We start from the raw sequence: 22,808 nt of genomic DNA on the forward strand, positions 1-22,808 counted from the left end.
GAGGGAGGCCTCTATCACACACAGGGGAGGGGGTCTATCACACACGGGGGTCTCTATCACACACGGGAGAGGGAGGTCTCTATCACACACGGGGGAGGGGGGTCTCTATCACACACGGGGGTCTCTATCACACACGGGGGAGGGGGGGTCTCTATCACACACGGGGGGTCTCTATCACACACGGGGGTCTCTATCACACACGGGAGAGGGAGGCCTCTATCACACACAGGGGAGGGGGTCTATCACACACGGGGGTCTCTATCACACACGGGAGAGGGAGGTCTCTATCACACACGGGGGAGGGGGGTCTCTATCACACACGGGGGTCTCTATCACACACGGGAGAGGGAGGTCTCTATCACACACGGGGGGTCTCTATCACACACGGGGGTCTCTATCACACACGGGAGAGGGAGGTCTCTATCACACACAGGGGAGGGGGTCTATCACACAAGGGGGTCTGTATCATACACGGGGGAGGGGGTCTCTATCACTGGTGTGTGTCGCCGCTCTTCTTCCCCCGGACACTAATGTCTCTTCTCTGCGGGCGGAACCTTGTGTCCCGGAACCTTCCTTCCTGGTCCGGGGACGGGCTGTGCGGCGCACCGCTGAGCTGTCAGTGTCGGGGAGATGTTGCCGGTGCAGAGCTCGCTGGCGGAGTCTGTGGATGGAGACGACGTGAGGAGCGAAGATGGCGGCGACGAGAGGAGAGACCGGCCCGGAGGACATTATTACAGCCTGTACCTGCACCTTCCGGGGGGGTGAGGAGTGTACCCCTATATATATGTGTCATCACTGCCTGTACCCCCAGTCCGGGGGTGAGGACCCCCAATATGTGTCATCACTGCCTGTACCCCCAGTCTGGTGGGTGAGGACCCCAATATGTGTCATCACTGCCTGTACCCCCAGTCCAGGGGTGAGGACCCCAATATGTGTCATCACTGCCTGTACCCCCAGTCTGTGGGGTGAGGACCCCAATATGTGTCATCACTGCCTGTACCCCCAGTCTGTGGGGTGAGGACCCCCAATATGTGTCATTACTGACTGTACCCCCAGTCCGGGGGTGAGGACCCCAATATGTGTCATTACTGACTGTACCCCCAGTCTGTGGGGTGAGGACCCCAATATGTGTCATTACTGACTGTACCCCCATTCTGTGGGGTGAGGACCCCAATATGTGTCATCACTGCCTGTACCCCCATTCTGTGGGGTGAGGACCCCAATATGTGTCATTACTGACTGTACCCCCATTCTGTGGGGTGAGGACCCCCAATATGTGTCATCACTGCCTGTACCCCCAGTCCGGGGGTGAGGACCCCCAATATGTGTCATTACTGACTGTACCCCCAGTCTGTGGGGTGAGGACCCCAATATGTGTCATCACTGCCTGTACCCCCATTCTGTGGGGTGAGGACCCCAATATGTGTCATCTCTGCCTGTACCCCCAGTCTGTGGGGTGAGGACCCCAATATGTGTCATCACTGCCTGTACCCCTATTCTGTGGGGTGAGGACCCCAATATGTGTCATTACTGCCTGTACCCCCAGTCTGTGGGGTGAGAACCCCAATATGTGTCATCACTGCCTGTACCCCCATTCTGTGGGGTGAGGACCCCAATATGTGTCATTACTGACTGTACCCCCAGTCTGTGGGTTGAGGACCCCAATATGTGTCATCACTGCCTGTACCCCCAGTCTGTGGGGTGAGGACCCCAATATGTGTCATCACTGCCTGTACCCCCAGTCTGTGGGGTGAGGACCCCAATATGTGTCATTACTGACTGTACCCCCAGTCTGTGGGGTGAGGACCCCAATATGTGTCATCACTGCCTGTACCCCCATTCTGTGGAGTGAGGACCCCCAATATGTGTCATCACTGCCTGTACCCCCAGTCTGTGGGGTGAGGACCCCAATATGTGTCATCACTGCCTGTACCCCCAGTCTGTGGGGTGAGGACCCCAATATGTGTCATCACTGCCTGTACCCCCATTCTGTGGAATGAGGACCCCCAATATGTGTCATCACTGCCTGCACCCCCAGTCCGGGGGTGAGGACCCCAATATGTGTCATCACTGCCTGTACCCCCATTCTGTGGGGTGAGGACCCCAATATGTGTCATCACTGCCTGTACCCCCAGTCTGTGGGGTGAGGACCCCAATATGTGTCATCACTGCCTGTACCCCCAGTCTGTGGGGTGAGGACCCCAATATGTGTCATTACTGACTGTACCCCCAGTCTGTGGGGTGAGGACCCCAATATGTGTCATCACTGCCTGTACCCCCATTCTGTGGAGTGAGGACCCCCAATATGTGTCATCACTGCCTGTACCCCCAGTCTGTGGGGTGAGGACCCCAATATGTGTCATCACTGCCTGTACCCCCAGTCTGTGGGGTGAGGACCCCAATATGTGTCATCACTGCCTGTACCCCCATTCTGTGGAATGAGGACCCCCAATATGTGTCATCACTGCCTGTACCCCCAGTCCGGGGGTGAGGACCCCAATATGTGTCATCACTGCCTGTACCCCCATTCTGTGGGGAGAGGACCCCAATATGTGTCATTACTGCCTGTACCCCCAGTCCGGGGGTGAGGACCCCCAATATGTGTCATCACTGCCTGTACCCCCAGTCCGGGGGTGAGGACCCCAATATGTGTCATCACTGCCTGTACCCCCATTCTGTGGGGTGAGGACCCCCAATATGTGTCATCACTGCCTGTACCCCCAGTCTGTGCGGTGAGGACCCCAATATGTGTCATCACTGCCAGTACCCCCATTCTGTGGAGTGAGGACCCCCAATATGTGTCATCACTGCCTGTACCCCCAGTCCGGGGGTGAGGACCCCCAATATGTGTCATCACTGCCTGTACCCCCAGTCCGGGGGTGAGGACCCCAATATGTGTCATTACTGACTGTACCCCCAGTCTGTGGGGTGAGGACCCCAATATGTGTCATCACTGCCTGTACCCCCATTCTGTGGAGTGAGGACCCCCAATATGTGTCATTACTGCCTGTACCCCCAGTCCGGGGGTGAGGACCCCAATATGTGTCATCACTGCCTGTACCCCCATTCTGTGGGGTGAGGACCCCAATATGTGTCATTACTGCCTGTACCCCCAGTCCGGGGGTGAGGACCCCCAATATGTGTCATCACTGCCTGTACCCCCAGTCCGGGGGTGAGGACCCCCAATATGTGTCATCACTGCCTGTACCCCCATTCTGTGGGGGTGAGGACCCCAATATGTGTCATCACTGCCTGCACCCCCAGTCTGTGGGGTGAGGACCCCAATATGTGTCATTACTGACTGTACCCCCAGTCTGTGGGGTGAGGACCCCCAATATGTGTCATCACTGCCTGTACCCCCAGTCCGGGTGTGAGGACCCCAATATGTGTCATCACTGCCTGTACCCCCATTCTGTGGGGTGAGGACCCCAATATGTGTCATTACTGCCTGTACCCCCATTCTGTGGGGTGAGGACCCCAATATGTGTCATTACTGCCTGTACCCCCAGTCCGGGGTGAGGACCCCCAATATGTGTCATCACTGCCTGTACCCCCAGTCCGGGGGTGAGGACCCCCAATATGTGTCATTACTGACTGTACCCCCAGTCTGTGGGGTGAGGACCCCAATATGTGTCATCACTGCCTGTACCCCCAGTCTGTGGGGTGAGGACCCCAATATGTGTCATCACTGCCTGTACCCCCAGTCTGTGGGGTGAGGACCCCAATATGTGTCATTACTGACTGTACCCCCAGTCTGTGGGTTGAGGACCCCAATATGTGTCATCACTGCCTGTACCCCCATTCTGTGGGGTGAGGACCCCAATATGTGTCATCACTGCCTGTACCCCCAGTCTGTAGGGTGAGGACCCCCAATATGTGTCATCACTGCCTGTACCCCCAGTCTGTGGGGTGAGGACCCCCAATATGTGTCATTACTGCCTGTACAGGTACAGGTTGTGTTCTTCCCCGGTCTCTGCTCCGCCCCTCTCTCTCCTGTGTCTGTAGTTTCGAGGTACAGGTTGTGTTCTTCCCCAGTCTCTGCTCCGCCCCTCTCTCCCCCCTGTGTCTGTAGTTTCGGGGTACAGGTTGTGTTCTTCCCCGGTCTCTGCTCCGCCCCCTCTCCCCTGTGTCTGTAGTTTCGATGTACAGGTTGTGTTCTTCCCCGGTCTCTGTTCTCCCTCCTCTCTCTCTCCTGTGTCTGTAGTTTCGTGGTACAGGTTGTGTTCCGCCCCTCTCTCTCCCCTGTGTCTGTAGTTTCGGGGTACAGGTTGTGTTCTCCCCCGGTCTCTGTTCTTCCTCCTCACTCTCCCCTGTGTCTGTAGTTTCGGGGTACAGGTTGTGTTCTCCCCCGGTCTCTGTTCTTCCTCCTCACTCTCCCCTGTGTCTGTAGTTTCGGGGTACAGGTTGTGTTCTCCCCCGGTCTCTCCCCTGTGTCTGTAGTTTGGGGTACAGGTTGGGTTCTTCCCCGGTCTCTGTTCTTCCTCCTCACTCTCCCCTGTGTCTGTAGTTTGGGGGTACAGGTTATGTTCCGCCCCTCTCTCTCCCCTGTGTCTGTAGTTTCAGGGTACAGGTTGTTCTGCCCCTCTCTCTCCCCTGTGTCTGTAGTTTCGGGGTACAGGTTGTGTTCCGCCCCTCTCTCTCCCCTGTGTCTGTAGTTTCGGGGTACAGGTTGTGTTCCGCCCCTCTCTCTCCCCTGTGTCTGTAGTTCGGGGTACAGGTTGTGTTCAGCCCCTCTCTCTCCCCTGTGTCTGTAGTTTGGGGTACAAGTTGTGTTTCGCTCCTCTCTCTCCCCTGTGTCTGTAGTTTTGGGGTACAGGTTGTGCTCTTCCCCGGTCTCTGCTCCGCCCCTCTCTCTCCCCTGTGTCTGTAGTTTCGGGGTACAGGTTGTGTTCTCCCCTGGTCTCTCCCCTGTGTCTGTAGTTTCGGGGTACAGGTTGTGTTCCGCCCCTCTGACCTGTGTCTATAGTTTTGGAGTACAGGTTGTGTTCTCCCCCGGTCTCTCCCCTGTGTCTATAGTTCGGGGTACAGGTTGTGTTCTCCCCGGTCTCTCCCCTGTGTCTGTAGTTTCGGGGTACAGGTTGTGTTCTCCCCCGGTCTCTCTCCTGTGTCTGTAGTTTGGGGTACAGGTTGTGTTCTCCCCTGGTCTCTCCCCTGTGTCTGTAGTTTGGGGTACAGGTTGTGGTCTCTCCCCTGTGTCTGTAGTTCGGGGTACAGGTTGTTTTATCCCCCGGTCTCTGTTCTTCCTCCTTACTCTCCCCTGTGTCTGTAGTGTTGGGGTACAGGTTGTGTTCCGCCCCTCTCTCTCCCCTGTGTCTGTAGTTTCGGGGTACAGGTTGTGTTCTCCCCCAGTCTCTCCCCTGTGTCTGTAGTTTTGAGGTACAGGTTGTGTTCTCCCCTGGTCTCTCCCCTGTGTCTGTAGTTTGGGGTACAGGTTGTGTTTTCCCCCAGTCTCTGTTGTTCCTCCTCCTCTCTCCCCTGTGTCTGTAGTTCGGGGTACAGGTTGTGTTCTTCCCCGGTCTCTGTTCTTCCCCGGTCTCTCCCTGTGTCTGCAGTTCGGGGTACAGATTGTGTTCTCCCCCGGTCTCTCCTCTGTGTCTGTATTTTCGGGGTACAGGTTGTGTTCTCCCCCGGTCTCTCCCCTGTGTCTGTAGTTTGGGGTACAGGTTGTGTTCTCCCCGGTCTCTCCCCTGTGTCTGTAGTTTCGGGGTACAGGTTGTGTTCTTCCCCGGTCTCTCCCCTGTGTCTGTAGTTCGGGGTACAGGTTGTGTTCTTCCCCGGTCTCTGTTCTTCCTCCTCACTCTCCCCTGTTTCTGTAGTTTTGGGGTACAGGTTGTGTTCTCCCCCGGTCTGTCCTCTGTGTCTGTATTTTCGGGGTACAGATTGTGTTCTTCCCCAGTCTCTCCCCTGTGTCTGTAGTTTCGGGTTACAGGTTGTGTTCTCCCCCGGTCTCTCTCCTGTGTCTGTAGTTTCGGGGTACAGGTTGTGTTCTCCCCCGTGTGTCTGTAGTTCGGGGTACATGTTGTGTTCTCCCCCGGTCTCTCCCCTGTGTCTGTAGTTCGGGGTACATGTTGTGTTCTCCCCCGGTCTCTCCTCTGTGTCTGTAGTTTCTGGGTACAGGTTGTGTTCTCCCCCGGTCTCTCCTCTGTGTCTGTAGTTTGGGGCACAGGTTGTGTTCCCCCCCCGGTCTCTCACCTGTGTCTGTAGTTTCGGGGTACAGGTTGTGTTCTCCCCCGGTCTCTCCCCTGTGTCTGTAGTTCGGGGTACAGGTTGTGTTCTTTCTCCTCTCTCTCCCCTGTGTCTGTAGTTTCGGGGTACAGGTTGTGTTCTCCCCCGGTCTCTCCCCTGTGTCTGTAGTTCGGGGTACAGGTTGTGTTCCGCCCCTCTCTCTTCCCTGTGTCTGTAGTTTAGGGTACAGGTTGTGTTCTCCCCGGTCTCTGTTCTCCCCCGGTCTCTCCCCTGTGTCTGTAGTTTCAGGGTACAGGTTGTGGTCTCTCCCCTGTGTCTGTAGTTTGGGGTACAGGTTATGTTCTCCCCCGGTCTCTCACCTGTATCTGTAGTTTCGGGGTACAGGTTGTGTTCTCCCCCGGTCTCTCCCCTGTGTCTGTAGTTCGGGGTACAGGTTGTGTTCTCCCCCGGTCTCTCCCCTGTGTCTGTAGTTCGGGGTACAGGCTGTGTTCTCCCCCGGTCTCTCCCCTGTGTCTGTAGTTCGGGGTACAGGTTGTGTTCTCCCCCGGTCTCTCCCCTGTGTCTGTAGTTCGGGGTACAGGTTGTGTTCCGCCCCGGTCTCTCCCCTGTGTCTGTAGTTTAGGGTACAGGTTGTGTTCTCCCCCGGTCTCTGTTCTCCCCCGGTCTCACCCCTGTGTCTGTAGTTTCAGGGTACAGGTTGTGTTCTCCCCCGGTCTCTCCCCTGTGTCTGTAGTTTGGGATACAGGTTGTGTTCTCTCCCGGTCTCTCCCCTGTGTCTGTAGTTTCAGGGTACAGGTTGTGTTCTCCCCCTCTCTCTCCCCTGTGTCTGTAGTTCAGGGTACAGGTTGTGTTCTCCCCCGGTCTCTCCCCTGTGTCTGTAGTTCAGGGTACAGGTTGTGTTCTCCCCCGGTCTCTCCCCTGTGTCTGTAGTTCGGGGTACAGGTTGTGTTCTCCCCCGGTCTCTCCCCTGTGTCTGTAGTTTTGGGGTACAGGTTGTGTTCTTCCCCGGTCTCTGCTCCACCCCTCACTCTCCCCTGTGTCTGTAGTTTCGGGTACAGGTTGTGTTCCCCTCCGGTCTCTCCCCTGTGTCTGTAGTTCAGGGTACAGGTTGTGTTCTCCCCCGGTCTCTCCCCTGTGTCTGTAGTTCAGGGTATAGGTTGTGTTCTCCCCCGGTCTCTCCCCTGTGTCTGTAGTTTGGGATACAGGTTGTGTTCTCCCCCGGTCTCTCCCCTGTGTCTGTAGTTCGGGGTACAGGTTGTGTTCTCCCCCGGTCTCTCCCCTGTGTCTGTAGTTTCGGGGTACAGGTTGTGTTCTCCCCCGGTCTCTCCCCTGTGTCTGTAGTTCAGGGTACAGGTTGTGTTCTCTCCCGGTCTCTCCCCTGTGTCTGTAGTTCAGGGTACAGGTTATGTTCTCCCCCGGTCTCTCCCCTGTGTCTGTAGTTTGGGATACAGGTTGTGTTCTCCCCCGGTCTCTCCCCTGTGTCTGTAGTTCGGGGTACAGGTTGTGTTCTCCCCCGGTCTCTCCCCTGTGTCTGTAGTTTCGGGGTACAGGTTGTGTTCTCCTCCGGTCTCTCCCCTGTGTCTGTAGTTCGGGGTACAGGTTGTGTTCTCCCCCGGTCTCTCACCTGTATCTGTAGTTTCGGGGTACAGGTTGTGTTCTCCCCCGGTCTCTCTCCTGTGTCTGTAGTTTCGGGGTACAGGTTGTGTTCTCCCCCGGTCTCTCTCCTGTGTCTGTAGTTTCGGGGTACAGGTTGTGTTCTCCCCCGGTCTCTCCCCTGTGTCTGTAGTTTCGGGGTACAGGTTGTGTTCTCCCCCGGTCTCTCCCCTGTGTCTGTAGTTTCGGGGTACAGGTTGTGTTCTCCCCCGGTCTCTCCCCTGTGTCTGTAGTTTCGGGGTACAGGTTGTGTTCTCCCCCGGTCTCTCCCCTGTGTCTGTAGTTCGGGGTACAGGTTGTGTTCTCCCCCGGTCTCTCACCTGTATCTGTAGTTTCGGGGTACAGGTTGTGTTCTCCCCCGGTCTCTCACCTGTATCTGTAGTTTCGGGGTACAGGTTGTGTTCTCCCCCGGTCTCTCTCCTGTATCTGTAGTTTCGGGGTACAGGTTGTGTTCTCCCCCGGTCTCTCTCCTGTGTCTGTAGTTTCGGGGTACAGGTTGTGTTCTCCCCCCGTCTCTCCCCTGTGTCTGTAGTTTCGGGGTACAGGTTGTGTTCTCCCCCGGTCTCTCCCCTGTGTCTGTAGTTTCGGGGTACAGGTTGTGTTCTCCCCCGGTCTCTCCCCTGTGTCTGTAGTTCGGGGTACAGGTTGTGTTCTCCTCCGGTCTCTCACCTGTATCTGTAGTTTCGGGGTACAGGTTGTGTTCTCCCCCGGTCTCTCTCCTGTGTCTGTAGTTTCGGGGTACAGGTTGTGTTCTCCCCCGGTCTCTCCCCTGTGTCTGTAGTTTCGGGGTACAGGTTGTGTTCTCCCCCGGTCTCTCCCCTGTGTCTGTAGTTTCGGGGTACAGGTTGTGTTCTCCCCCGGTCTCTCCCCTGTGTCTGTAGTTCGGGGTACAGGTTGTGTTCTCCCCCGGTCTCTCACCTGTATCTGTAGTTTCGGGGTACAGGTTGTGTTCTCCCCCGGTCTCTCCCCTGTGTCTGTAGTTCGGGGTACAGGTTGTGTTCTCCCCCGGTCTCTCACCTGTGTCTGTAGTTCGGGGTACAGGTTGTGTTCTCCCCGGTCTCTAGCGCTCTCCTCCGCTGACTTGTGATTCTGGGTTGCAGGGAGCCCCAGCAGAGGGCGGATGATGGGGGGAGCACCTCCGCGGACGCTCCATGTGGAGAAGACTTCAGGTGAGTTTCCCCCCGGTGAGTGCCGCGTGCTGTTCTGGGGTCTTTTGCCTCTGGTTTTGCCGCCTTTGTTGTGCGCCCCGATATCCAAACTCCACAGCGCAGAGCGGATGTAGGGACCTTGTGGAGATACATCTGGTGCGGCCGCAGTCTGTGCCCGTCTGGTCCCCGCGGCGGAGCCTCCAGGGGGGACGGCGGGGTCCGGTCCTGGGGAACGGGGGGGATGCCGCTGCTCTTTATTGGTTTTTGTAGGAAATCAAGACATGGAAAACTCAGAATTTTCACATTGCCTCCGCCGGGTCTCCACCGCTGAGTGACTCTGTGCTGGCGTCTCTGCTCTGTCTCTGCTGTGTCTCTGTGCTGGCGTCTCTGCTCTGTCTCTGCTGTGTCTCTGTGCTGGCGTCTCTGCTCTGTCTCTGCTGTGTCTCTGTGCTGGCGTCTCTGCTCTGTCTCTGCTCTGTCTCTGCTCTGTCTCTGCTCTGTCTCTGTCTCTGCTCTGTCTCTGCTCTGTCTCTGCTCTGTCTCTGCTGTGTCTCTGTGCTGGCGTCTCTGCTCTGTCTCTGCTGTGTCTCTGTGCTAGCGTCTCTGCTCTGTCTCTGCTGTGTCTCTGTGCTGGCGTCTCTGCTCTGTCTCTGCTCTGTCTCTGCTCTGTCTCTGCGCTGGTGTCTCTGCGCTGGTGTCTCTGCGCTGGTGTCTCTACGCTGGTGTCTCTGCGCTGGTGTCTCTGCTCTGTCTCTGCTGTGTCTCTGTGCTGGCGTCTCTGCTCTGTCTCTGCTCTGTCTCTGCTCTGTCTCTGCTCTGTCTCTGCGCTGGTGTCTCTGCGCTGGTGTCTCTGCTGTGTATCTGCGCTGGCGTCTCTGCTCTGTCTCTGCGCTGACGTCTCTGCTCTGTCTCTGCTCTGTCTCTGCTGTGTATCTGCGCTGGCGTCTCTGCTCTGTCTCTGTGCTGGCGTCTCTGCTGTGTATCTGCGCTGGCGTCTCTGCTCTGTCTCTGTGCTGGCGTCTCTGCTCTGTCTCTGTGCTGGCGTCTCTGCTCTGTCTCTGTGCTGGCGTCTCTGCTCTGTCTCTGTGCTGGCGTCTCTGCTCTGTCTCTGTGCTGGCGTCTCTGCTCTGTCTCTGTGCTGGCGTCTCTGCTCTGTCTCTGCGCTGACGTCTCTGCTCTGTCTCTGCTCTGTCTCTGCTCTGTCTCTGCTCTGTCTCTGCGCTGACGTCTCTGCTCTGTCTCTGCTCTGTCTCTGCGTTGGCGTCTCTGCTCTGTCTCTGCTCTGTCTCTGCGCTGGCGTCTCTGCTCTGTCTCTGCTGTGTCTCTGTGCTGATGTCTCGCCTCTGTCTCTGCTGTGTCTCTGTGCTGACGTCTCTGCTGACGTCTCTGCTGTGTCTCTGCTCTGTCTCTGCGCTGACGTTTCTGCTGACGTTTCTGCTGACGTCTCTGCTGACGTTTCTGCTGTGTCTCTGCTCTGTCTCTGTGCTGGCATCTCTGCTCTGTCTCTGTGCTGGCATCTCTGCTCTGTCTCTGTGCTGGCATCTCTGCTCTGTCTCTGTGCTGGCATCTCTGCTCTGTCTCTGCTCTGTCTCTGCTGTGTCTCTGTGCTGGCGTCTCTGCTGTGTCTCTGTGCTGGCGTCTCTGCTGTGTCTCTGTGCTGGCGTCTCTGCTGAGTCTCTGTGCTGGCGTCTCTGCCGTGTCTCTGCTCTGTCTCTGCTGTGTCTCTGTGCTGGCGTCTCTGCTGTGTCTCTGTGCTGGCGTCTCTGCTGTGTCTCTGTGCTGGCGTCTCTGCTGTGTCTCTGTGCTGGCGTCTCTGCTGTGTCTCTGTGCTGGCGTCTCTGCTGTGTCTCTGTGCTGGCGTCTCTGCTGTGTCTCTGTGCTGGCGTCTCTGCTGTGTCTCTGTGCTGGCGTCTCTGCCGTGTCTCTGCTGTGTCTCTGCTGTGTCTCTGTGCTGACGACTCTGCTCTGTCTCTGTACAGCCTGTCTCTGCTGTCTCTGCACTGATGCCTCTGCTCTGTCTTTGCTGTCTCTGCACTGACGCCTCTGCTTTGTCTCTGTACAGACTTTCTCTGCTGTGTCTCTGCTCTGTCTCTGCGCTGACGTTTCTGCTGACGTTTCTGCTGACGTTTCTGCTGACGTCTCTGCTGTGTCTCTGCTGTGTCTCTCTGCTGTGTCTCTGCTCTGTCTCTGTGCTGGCATCTCTGCTCTGTCTCTGTGCTGGCATCTCTGCTCTGTCTCTGCTCTGTCTCTGCTGTGTCTCTGTGCTGGCGTCTCTGCTGTGTCTCTGTGCTGGCGTCTCTGCTGTGTCTCTGTGCTGGCGTCTCTGCTGTGTCTCTGTGCTGGCGTCTCTGCTCTGTCTCTGCTGTGTCTCTGTGCTGGCGTCTCTGCTGTGTCTCTGTGCTGGCGTTTCTGCTGTGTCTCTGTGCTGGCGTCTCTGCCGTGTCTCTGCCGTGTCTCTGCCGTGTCTCTGCCGTGTCTCTGCTGTGTCTCTGCTGTTTCTCTGTGCTGACGACTCTGCTCTGTCTCTGTACAGCCTGTCTCTGCTGTCTCTGCACTGATGCCTCTGCTCTGTCTTTGCTGTCTCTGCACTGACGCCTCTGCTTTGTCTCTGTACAGACTTTCTCTGCTCTGTCTCTGCGCTGACTGACGCCTTTGCTCTGTCTCTGTACAGCCTGTCTCTGCGCTGACGCCTCTGCTCTGTCTCTGTACAGCCTGTCTCTGCTATGACGTCTCTGCTGTCTCTGCGCTGACGCCTCTGCTCTGACGTCTCTGCTGTCTCTGCGCTGACATCTCTGCTCTGTCTCTGCGCTGACGCCTCTGCTCTGTCTCTGTACAGCCTGTCTCTGCTATGACGTCTCTGCTGTCTCTGCGCTGACATCTCTGCTCTCTCTGCGCTGACGTCTCTGTACAACCTGTCTCTGCTATGACGTCTCTGCTGTCTCTGCTGTCTCTGCGCTGACGTCTCTGCTCTGTCTCTGTACAGCCTGTCTCTGCTCTGACGTCTCTGCTGTCTCTGCTCTGACGTCTCTTCTGTCTCTGCGCTGACGCCTCTGCTCTGTCTCTGTACAGCCTATCTCTGCTCTGTCTCTGCACTGACGACTCTGCTCTGTTTCTGTACAGCCTGTCTCTGCTGTCTCTGCACTGATGCCTCTGCTCTGTCTCTGCACAGCCTGTCTCTGCTCTCTCTCCGCTGACGTCTCTGCTCTGTCTCTGTACAGCCTGTCTCTGCTATGACGTCTCTGCTGTCTCTGCGCTGACGCCTCTGCTCTATCTCTGCACAGCCTGTCTCTGTTGTCTCTGCGCTGACGTCTCTGCTCTGTCTCTGCACAGCCTGTCTCTGCTGTCTCTGCACAGCCTGTCTCTGCTGTCTCTGCTGTCTCTGTACAGCCTGTCTCTGCACAGCCTGTCTCTGCTGTCTCTGCACAGCCTGTCTCTGCACAGCCTGTCTCTGCTCTGTCTCTGCGCTGACGTCTCTGCTCTGTCTCTGCTCTGACGTCTCTGCTGTCTCTGCGCTGACGCCTCTGCTCTGTCTCTGCACAGCCTGTCTCTGCTGTCTCTGCTCTGACGTCTCTGCTCTCTCTGCTCTGACGCCTCTGCTCTGTCTCTGCACAGCCTGTCTCTGCTGTCTCTGCTCTGACGTCTCTGCTCTGTCTCTGCGCTGACGCCTCTGCTCTGTCTCTGCACAGCCTGTCTCTGTTGTCTCTGCACAGCCTGTCTCTGCTCTCTCTGCTCTGACGTCTCTGCTCTGTCTCTGCACAGCCTGTCTCTGCTCTGACGTCTCTGCTCTCTCTGCGCTGACGCCTCTGCTCTGTCTCTGCACAGCCTGTCTCTGCTGTCTCTGCTCTGACGTCTCTGCTGTCTCTGCTCTGACGTCTCTGCTCTGTCTCTGCACAGCCTGTCTCTGCTGTCTCTGCTCTGACGTCTCTGCTCTGTCTCTGCGCTGACGCCTCTGCTCTGTCTCTGCACAGCCTGTCTCTGTTGTCTCTGCACAGCCTGTCTCTGCTGTCTCTGCTCTGACGTCTCTGCTCTGTCTCTGCACAGCCTGTCTCTGCTGTCTCTGCACAGCCTGTCTCTGCTGTCTCTGCGCTGACGTCTGCTCTGTCTCTGCTCTGACGTCTCTGCTCTGTCTCTGCACAGCCTGTCTCTGCTCTGACGTCTCTGCTGTCTCTGCGCTGACGCCTCTGCTCTGTCTCTGCACAGCCTGTCTCTGCTGGACACAAACCTTCCTGCGGAGGTGGAGCCGGAGCTGCGGAGCTTCATCGCCCGGCGCTTGTCCCGAGGAGCCATGTTTGAGGGGATGGGTAATGTGGCGTCGGTGGATCTGGGGTAAGTGGTTGCTGTGCTCCGGGTATTACAGGAGTGTACATGCAGTGTAGAGCATGGTGGAGGGGTCAGGGGGTGGCCCCCGGGGTGGCTCCACCTCTCCTCTACACGGGGGGCTCTCCGCAGACCCCTCACCTAACATGCCTCCCCGGACCCCTGATGACTGTGATTTTCCGTCTTTCCAGTCCTCCTGAATACACGCTGGGCTGTTACTACTGTCTGATACAAGGGAAGCCAGAAGACCACCTTGAGTCTGCGCCCCCCGAGCACATCGTCTGCTTCCTGGGGGGCAGCGAGAAAGGCCTGGACCTATATCCTTCATCTGTCTCTGCCCGGAGTCACCCACAGATCATCACAATGTGCTCCGAACCCCCATTATAAGATGGGACACCCCATGTGCCCCCTCACCGTGTCATCTCCTCCCCGGTGTCCCTCACCGTGTCATCCCCTCCCCGGTGTCCCTCACCGTGTCATCCCCCCCCGGTGTCCCTCACCGTGTCATCCTCCCCCGGTGTCTCTCACCGTGTCATCCCCTCCCCGGTGTCCCTCACCGTGTCATCCCCCCCCGGTGTCTCTCACCGTGTCATCCACCCCCCGGTGTCCCTCACCGTGTCATCCATCCCCCGGTGTCCCTCACCGTGTCATCCCCTCCCCGGTGTCCCTCACCGTGTCGTCAGCCCCCCCGGTGTCTCTCACCGTGTCATCGGCCCCGCCGGTGTCTCTCACCGTGTCATCGGCCCCCCCGGTGTCTCTCACCGTGTCATCGGCCCCCCCAGTGTCTCTCACCGTGTCGTCAGCCCCCCCGGTGTCTCTCACCGTGTCATCGGCCCCCCCGGTGTCTCTCACCGTGTCATCGGCCCCCCCCCGGTGTCTCTCACCGTGTCATCGGCCCCCCCGGTGTCTCTCACCGTGTCATCGGCCCCCCCGGTGTCTCTCACCGTGTCATCGGCCCCCCCCGGTGTCTCTCACCGTGTCATCGGCCCCCCCCGGTGTCTCTCACCGTGTCATCGGCCCCCCCCGGTGTCTCTCACCGTGTCATCGGCCCCCCCCGGTGTCTCTCACCGTGTCATCGGCCCCCCCCGGTGTCTCTCACCGTGTCATCGGCCCCCCCCGGTGTCTCTCACCGTGTCATCGGCCCCCCCCGGTGTCTCTCACCGTGTCATCGGCCCCCCCCGGTGTCTCTCACCGTGTCATCGGCCCCCCCCGGTGTCTCTCACCGTGTCATCGACCCCCCCCGGTGTCTCTCACCGTGTCATCGACCCCCCCCGGTGTCTCTCACCGTGTCATCGACCCCCCCCGGTGTCTCTCACCGTGTCATCGACCCCCCCCGGTGTCTCTCACCGTGTCATCGACCCCCCCCCGGTGTCTCTCACCGTGTCATCGACCCCCCCCCGGTGTCTCTCACCGTGTCATCGACCCCCCCCGGTGTCTCTCACCGTGTCATCGGCCCCCCCGGTGTCTCTCACCGTGTCATCGACCCCCCCCGGTGTCTCTCACCGTGTCATCGGCCCCCCCCGGTGTCTCTCACCGTGTCACACCCCCCCCCCCCGGTGTCCCTCACCGTGTCACCCCCCCCCCCCACCCCGGTGTCTCTCACCGTGTCATCGACCCCCCCCGGTGTCTCTCACCGTGTCATCGGCCCCCCCCGGTGTCTCTCACCGTGTCATCGGCCCCCCCCCCGGTGTCTCTCACCGTGTCATCGGCCCCCCCCGGTGTCTCTCACCGTGTCATCGGCCCCCCCCGGTGTCTCTCACCGTGTCATCGACCCCCCCCGGTGTCTCTCACCGTGTCATCGACCCCCCCCCGGTGTCTCTCACCGTGTCATCGACCCCCCCCGGTGTCTCTCACCGTGTCATCGACCCCCCCCGGTGTCTCTCACCGTGTCATCGACCCCCCCCGGTGTCTCTCACCGTGTCATCGACCCCCCCCGGTGTCTCTCACCGTGTCATCGACCCCCCCCGGTGTCTCTCACCGTGTCATCGACCCCCCCCGGTGTCTCTCACCGTGTCATCGGCCCCCCCGGTGTCTCTCACCGTGTCACACCCCCCCCCCCCCCCGGTGTCCCTCACCGTGTCACACCCCCCCCCGGTGTCCCTCACCGTGTCACACCCCCCCCCCGGTGTCCCTCACCGTGTCACCTCCCTCCCCCCCCCCCCGGTGTCCCTCACCGTGTCACCCCCCCCCCCCGGTGTCTCTCACCCTGTCACATTATCCCCCGTGCCCCACACCATGTCAACTTCTGCGCCCCGACTTTACACTGAAGGTCTGCAGACCCTGAGTCAGCAGGGGTTGCTGGTAAATTTGATCCATACTTGAGGGGGTGCAGTCTCTTCGCCCTCCTGGTGCACACGGCAGCTGCTTGTGTCGCGAGGTTCCCCTCCTCCAGAGGCTGCAGGACGCGCCGCTGCTCCCTCACTATTATTGTGATGACTGCTGCGGTCAGTGTGGGGGTGTCGATGTCATCCCCTTCGATGTTTCCTTAAGATGTCACCTTCAGACTGGAGCTGGATAGTCATGTGGAAAGTCTGAGGAGCAAACTCGAGCCCCAGGTGAGAGCAAGACCCAAATATTCTAGTTATAATGTCTTTCTAATGTCCAATCTCCTGGTTCTGGTGTTCTCTGGATCCTTATAAGGGTCTGTCAGTTTCCATTCTGGTGTTCTCTGGTCTCTTTCCGGTCTGGTGTTCCCTGGTCTCTTTCCGTTCTGGTGTTCTCTGGTCTCTTCCCGGTCTGGTGTTCTCTGGTCTCTTCCCGGTCTGGTGTTCTCTGGTCTCTTCCCGGTCTGGTGTTCTCTGGTCTCTTCCCGGTCTGGTGTTCTCTGGTCTCTTCCCGGTCTGGTGTTCTCTGGTCTCTTCCCGGTCTGGTGTTCTCTGGTCTCTTCCCGGTCTGGTGTTCTCTGGTCTCTTCCCGGTCTGGTGTTCCCTGGTCTCTTCCCGGTCTGGTGTTCTCTGGATCCTTATAAGGGTCTGTCAGTTTCCATTCTGGTATTATCTGGTCTCTTCCCGGTCTGGTGTTCTCTGGTCTCTTCCCGGTCTGGTGTTCCCTGGTCTCTTCCCGTTCTGGTGTTCCCTGGTCTCTTCCCGTTCTGGTGTTCCCTGGTCTCTTCCCGTTCTGGTGTTCCCTGGTCTCTTCTCGTTCTGGTGTTCCCTGGTCTCTTCTCGTTCTGGTGTTCCCTGGTCTCTTCCCGTTCTGGTGTTCCCTGGTCTCTTCCCGTTCTGGTGTTCCCTGGTCTCTTCCCGTTCTGGTGTTCCCTGGTCTCTTCCCGTTCTGGTGTTCCCTGGTCTCTTCCCGTTCTGGTGTTCCCTGGTCTCTTCCCGTTCTGGTGTTCCCTGGTCTCTTCCCGTTCTGGTGTTCCCTGGTCTCTTCCCGTTCTGGTGTTCCCTGGTCTCTTCCCGTTCTGGTGTTCCCTGGTCTCTTCCCGTTCTGGTGTTCCCTGGTCTCTTCCCGTTCTGGTGTTCCCTGGTCTCTTCCCGTTCTGGTGTTCCCTGGTCTCTTCCCGTTCTGGTGTTCCCTGGTCTCTTCCCGTTCTGGTGTTCCCTGGTCTCTTCCCGTTCTGGTGTTCCCTGGTCTCTTCCCGTTCTGGTGTTCTCTGGTCTCTTCCCGTTATGGTGTTCCCTGGTCTCTTCCCGTTCTGGTGTTCCCTGGTCTCTTCCCGGTCTGGTGTTCTCTGGTCTCTTCCCGGTCTGGTGTTCTCTGGTCTCCTCCTGTTCTGGTGTTCTCTGGTCTCTTCCCGTTCTGGTGTTCCCTGGTCTCTTCCTGTTCTGGTGTTCTCTGGTCTCCTCCTGTTCTGGTGTTCTCTGGTCTCTTCCCGGTCTGGTGTTCTCTGGTCTCTTCCCGGTCTGGTGTTCTCTGGTCTCTTCCCGGTCTGGTGTTCTCTGGTCTCTTCCTGTTCTGGTGTTCTCTGGTCTCCTCCTGTTCTGGTGTTCCCTGGTCTCTTCCCGTTCTGGTGTTCCCTGGTCTCTTCCCGTTCTGGTGTTCTCTGGTCTCTTTTGGTTCTGGTGTTCTCTGGTCTCCTCCCGTTCTGGTGTTCCCTGGTCTCTTCCCGTTCTGGTGTTCTCTGGTCTCTTCCTGTTCTGGTGTTCTCTGCTCTCCTCCTGTTCTGGTGTTCCCTGGTCTCCTCCTGTTCTGGTGTTCTCTGGTCTCCTCCTGTTCTGGTGTTCTCTGGTCTCTTCCCGTTCTAGTGTTCTCTGGTCTCCTCCTGTTCTGGTGTTCTCTGATCACCTCATGATGTGGGTTCTCTGCTCTCCTCCTGTTCTGGTGTTCTCTGCTGTCCTCCCGTTCTGGTGTTCTCTGCTCTCCTCCCGTTCTGGTGTTCTCTGGTCTCTTCCCGGTCTGGTGTTCTCTGGGTCTCTACCCGTTCTGGGGTTCTTTGGGTCTCTACCCGTTCTGGGGTTCTTTGGGTCTCTACCCGTTCTGGGGTTCTTTGGGTCTCTTCCTGTTCTCAGATTCTCTGGTCGCTTCCCATTCTCAGATTCTCTGGTCTCCTCATGATCTGGGATCTGTGGTCCCTTCTTGCTTTGGGATTCTCTGGTCTCTTCCCGTTCTCTGTTCTCCTCATGATCTGGGATCTCTGGTCTCCTCATGATCTGGGATCTCTGCTTCCTTCCTGCTCTGGGATTCTCTGGTATCTTCCCGTTCTGTTGTTCTCTGGGACTCTTCCCATTTTGATGTTCTCTGGTCTCCTCATGATCTGGGATCTCTGGTGCCTTCACATTCTGGGATTCTCTGGTCTCTTCCCGTTCTGTTGTTCTCTGGGACTCTTCCCATTTTGATGTTCTCTGGTCTCCTCATGATCTGGGATCTCTGGTGCCTTCACATTCTGGGATTCTCTGGTCTCTTCCCGTTCTGTTGTTCTCTGGGACTCTTCCCATTTTGATGTTCTCTGGTCTCCTCATGATCTGGGATCTCTGGTGCCTTCACATTCTGGGATTCTCTGGTATCTTCCCGTTCTGTTGTTCTCTGGGACTCTTCCCATTTTGATGTTCTCTGGTCTCCTCATGATCTGGGATCTCTGGTGCCTTCACATTCTGGGATTCTCTGGTCTCTTCCCGTTCTGTTGTTCTCTGGGTCTCTTCCCATTTTGATGTTCTCTGGTCTCCTCATGATCTGGGATCTCTGCTCCCTTCACGTTCTGAGGCTCTCTGACTCCCCTACAGTACTGTCACCTGTGCTCTTTCCCCTGTAGATGGGTACCCTGGAGTCGGTGGTCCGGCCCCATCTCAGCTGCTGGTTCGAGGCCTCGGTGCTGCCCATCCACCGGGTGGTGACCCTTTTCCGGGAGAAGCTGGCTTACTTGCTGCATGCGGTGAGATGATACGAGATGAGAGTGATATGTGGGCTGGGATGATGGACGATTCCAGAATTAGTGTGTGTAGCCCCTGGAGCCCACCGGTCATCATCTTCTGTCGCGGGTGGGGGTTGATATATATTCCCCCTGCAGAAGGGGAGGTGGCAGTGTAACCCCTGTGTGTGCCAGGTCCTCTCTCCGGACTGTATTCTGTGTGTGGCCCCCGCTGGTTCACCTCTGCTCACAGTATGTTACCCTCCACCCAGGCGCTGAGTTACTCTCCCGTGGATGTGATTAACTCCACTGAGCGGACACAGAATGACATCAGCAGGTAAGTGGCCCCCGCTGCAGCCGTACTCCCCTGACTATCCGGCGGGGTCCTGATTGCCCCTCGTTCTCTGCTGCAGGTTCCTGAGCTCGGCCAGTCTGCAGGGCTTAGTGCAGGAGGGCACCATGACGTCTCTGTGCATCGCAATGACCGAACGCCCCCAACGGTCTGTCACTGTGGACTTCAAAGATGGTCAGCCGGAGATGGTCAGTGCAGGTGAGACCACACCGTTCCCTGCTGCCTCCGCCCCCGGGGCCGCGCCCTGCCTCCTCCGCCCCCGGGGCCGCGCCCTGCCTCCTCCGCCCCCGGGGCCGCGCCCTGCCTCCTCCGCCCCCGGGGCCGCGCCCTGCCTCCTCCGCCCCCGGGGCCGCGCCCTGCCTCCTCCGCCCCCCGGGGCCGCGCCCTGCCTCCTCCGCCCCCGGGGCCGCGCCCTGCCTCCTCCGCCCCCGGGGCCGCGCCCTGCCTCCTCCGCCCCCGGGGCCGCGCCCTGCCTCCTCCGCCCCCGGGGCCGCGCCCTGCCTCCTCCGCCCCCCGGGGCCGCGCCCTGCCTCCTCCGCCCCCGGGGCCGCGCCCTGCCTCCTCCGCCCCCGGGGCCGCGCCCTGCCTCCTCCGCCCCCGGGGCCGCGCCCTGCCTCCTCCGCCCCCCGGGGCCGCGCCCTGCCTCCTCCGCCCCCGGGGCCGCGCCCTGCCTCCTCCGCCCCCGGGGCCGCGCCCTGCCTCCTCTGCCCCGGGGCCGCGCCCTGCCTCCTCTGCCCCCGGGCCGCGCCCTGCCTCCTCTGCCCCCGGGGCCGCGCCCTGCCTCCTCTGCCCCGGCGCCGCGCCTGATTTTGGGCTCCTTCCTCTGTGTGTGATGTTCCCGGGAAGCCATGCCTTGGATTTTGGCTGCCCTCCTCTGTGTGTGTGATGTTCCTCGAGAGGTCTCCCCTTTTTGATTTTGAGCGCCTTCTTCTGTGTGTGATGTTTTTGGGAGGTCAGCCTTTGGACTTTAGGCACCTTCCTTTGTGTGTTTGTTGTTCCCGAGAGGTCACAACTTGGATTTTGGTCCCCCTCCTCTGTGTGTGATGTTCCCTGGAGGTCACCTTCTTGATTTTGGGTGCCTTCTGTGTGTGATGTTTTTGGGAGGTCACCCCTTGGATTTTGGTCGCTCGCCTCTGTGTGTGATGTTATCCGGAGGTCAGTCCTTTATTTTGTGCCCCATCCACTGTGTGTAATGTTCCCAGGAGGTCACTTCTTGATTTTGGGTGCCTTCTTCAGTCTATGATGTTCCCCTGGAGGTCTCCCTTGAATATTTTGCGCTCTTCTGCCTACAGTCAGTAACCGCTTCTGTGAGGACTGGATGCAGGTCTTCATCAACGCCTCCGATGGGGGGAGCCCCTTCCTCTTCCGCCAGAAACTGGAGAATTTTAAGCTAAAGGTGAGAGTGAAGCCAAAGTGTAAAGCATGGGGGTGGGATAATGCAGCGGCCTGAGCTGGACGCATGTGATGGACTCGCCTGGCTTCTGATGGGATGTGGTCTCTGCTCTTCTGCAGGTCATTCAGGACATGAACAACCTGAAGCGTCTGATCCGCCAGGCGGAGAGCAGCCATTACGCCCTGTTCCGCTGTTACAACTTCCTGAAGAACTGTGGGAATGGCGACCTCCTCCTGCAGATCGTGAAGGTGGAGCACGCGGAGATGCCGGAGGCCCGCAGCGTGGTGACGGTGCTGGAGGAGTTCATCCGCGAGGAAGGCTTCTCTGCCCCGCGGCTCCTGACCGCCCTCCGCTCCTGTCCCTGCCGTGTAGTGTGTGTGTGTGTGTGTGTGTGTGTGTGTGTGTGTGTGTGTGTGTGTGTGGTTACAGTCCTGTCCGTAGATTACGAGACTCCTGCGAGGCTGTGGGTAGGAGCCATACACCCGCTCGTGGAGCCGTACACCCGCTCGTGGAGCCGTACACCCGCTCGTGGAGCCGTACACCCGCTCGTGGAGCCGTACACCCGCTCGTGGAGCCGCCCCTGTATACGTCCCATCATGGCCCCGATTACTTACATGAAGGAGACCTTGTTGGTCATATTTGCCCCTCTCATTATTGTGAGCTTTTATCCTGCCACTTTGTAGGTTTTATTTGAATGTCCGTTTACATTTCCCTCTGACTGTTCCGCCTGGCAGTGAGCTGGGATTGCGCATACAGCATTGATCTAAGAGCTATGATTGGTGGCAGCGGTTAGTGATCCAGGATTGCGGATACGGTGTGGATCTCAGAGCTGTGATTGGTGGCAGCGTTGAAGAATACACGTGCTGGCTTCCCCGTCACCTCCGTGTGAGAGCCACTGCTAATGACGCCACGCTGCCAGGCAGATTAAAGCCGCCATCTTCCCCCTGTACGCTGCAGATCAGTGCGGAGCGCAGGATGAATGTCGTCAGCCCTCACAGCTCCCTTCGGTTATATCCCTGTTCGTGTGTTGTCCTCATAGAGCGGTGTCCCCCTTCCACCCTCCTGTACTTAGGCACTTTATTCTCCAGACATTTCGGGGGTGCACAGTGGGTCCCAGAGCCTCGGTCTGCCCCCCTGTACTTGCATGATAGACTGCACTATGATGTGAGCATTCGGCCGTGTCTGTGCTCTGTACTAATAAAGCTGCTGTGCTGGACCCTCTCCCCATCGGATTAATTTATTACTCCCTCCATCCCTCTCCCAGGAGCGCACTTCTCCCATGGAGGCTGATGATGGCGCTGTACTGGGATCTCCTGGCAGCCAGGATCACTGGAAACGATTCTGCCTGTGCTTACCAGAAAGCAGAGCATTGTGGGAACTGGAGACTGGATGGGACCGCACCTGTAACATAAGGTGTAAGTAGCCTCCAGACTGACCCCTAATGTCAGAGATGAACTGCTAGAAGACTAGTCCGGAGGGAGGAGGACGAGTCCGGAGGGAGGAGGACGGGGTCGAGTCCGGAGGGAGGAGGACGGGGTCGAGTCCGGAGGGAGGAGGACGGGGTCGAGTCCGGAGGGAGGAGGACGGGGTCGAGTCCGGAGGGAGGAGGACGGGGTCGAGTCCGGAGGGAGGAGAACAGAGAATTGTGAAAAGAGGAGGCAAAGAAGAGTTGAGATAGGAGTACAGAGGGGGGAGTACAGAGGAGAGTGTAAACAGAAGATGTTGTTGAGCTAGAACAGAGATGTGAAGGACAAATATGAATCTGGATCAAGCATGGGGAGGACAGAGAAATGTGGAGAGAGGAGGATAAGGAAGAGTGTTCAAATACAGCGAGGGTAGACACAAGTCTGGAGCGAGGAGGACAGACAAGAGTGTGGATTTGAGAAGGAAGACAGAGAAGAGTGGTGGAAGGAGGAGGACAAAAAGTGTGGATAGAGGACAGCAAAGAATGTTGAGAAAGGAGATGGAGCAAGACAGCAAAAAGTGTTGAGAGAGGAAGAGGACAGACAAGTGAGTGGAAAGAGGAGGAGGACAGAGACAAGTCTAGCAAGGAGGGTGAGGAGGACAGAAATAATTATGGAGAGAGAACAAAGATACTGTAATCATGTGGAGAGAGGAGGAAGACTGAGAGGAGGACTGAAGAGTGTGGAGAGGAGGTTAACAGAGAAAATTGTGGCGAGAGGAGGACGACCAAGAACAGCGTGGAGAAAGAAAGTGAAGGAGGACAGAAAATCGTGTGGAGAGAAGAGGACAACAGAAAAGAATGTGGAGAGACGAGGACGACAGAAAAGAGTGTGGAGAAGGAAGGGGAGCAGGAAAGGAAAGTGTGGAGAGCGGAGGAGAAGGCCAGAGAAAGAGTGTGGAGAGAGGCGAAGGAGATCACCAGGGAAGGAGAGAGGAGGAGGAGATCACCAGGGAAGGAGAGTGTAGAGAGAGGCGGAGGAGATCGCCAGGGAAGGAGAGTGTGGAGAG

At 58.1% G+C, this 22,808-nt stretch overlaps 1 protein-coding gene across 1 annotated transcript; it reads left to right on the top strand.

The window, feature by feature from the left end:
• The first annotated feature begins 544 nt into the window (after window positions 1-544).
• On the top strand, window positions 545-21,559 carry C5H17orf75 (chromosome 5 C17orf75 homolog). Its single transcript, XM_075348027.1, has 10 exons — window positions 545-761; window positions 8,940-9,008; window positions 13,188-13,313; window positions 13,496-13,621; window positions 15,802-15,859; window positions 18,496-18,615; window positions 18,864-18,928; window positions 19,005-19,141; window positions 20,236-20,339; window positions 20,456-21,559. The coding sequence occupies exons 1-10, from the start codon at window positions 631-633 to the stop codon at window positions 21,017-21,019; spliced, it is 1,500 nt and encodes a 499-aa protein (XP_075204142.1). The 5' UTR covers window positions 545-630; the 3' UTR covers window positions 21,020-21,559.
• Window positions 21,560-22,808: the final 1,249 nt, after the last annotated feature.

The sequence above is a fragment of the Anomaloglossus baeobatrachus genome, chromosome 5 (genome assembly GCF_048569485.1).
Source record: "Anomaloglossus baeobatrachus isolate aAnoBae1 chromosome 5, aAnoBae1.hap1, whole genome shotgun sequence".
Classification (NCBI taxonomy): domain Eukaryota; kingdom Metazoa; phylum Chordata; class Amphibia; order Anura; family Aromobatidae; genus Anomaloglossus; species Anomaloglossus baeobatrachus.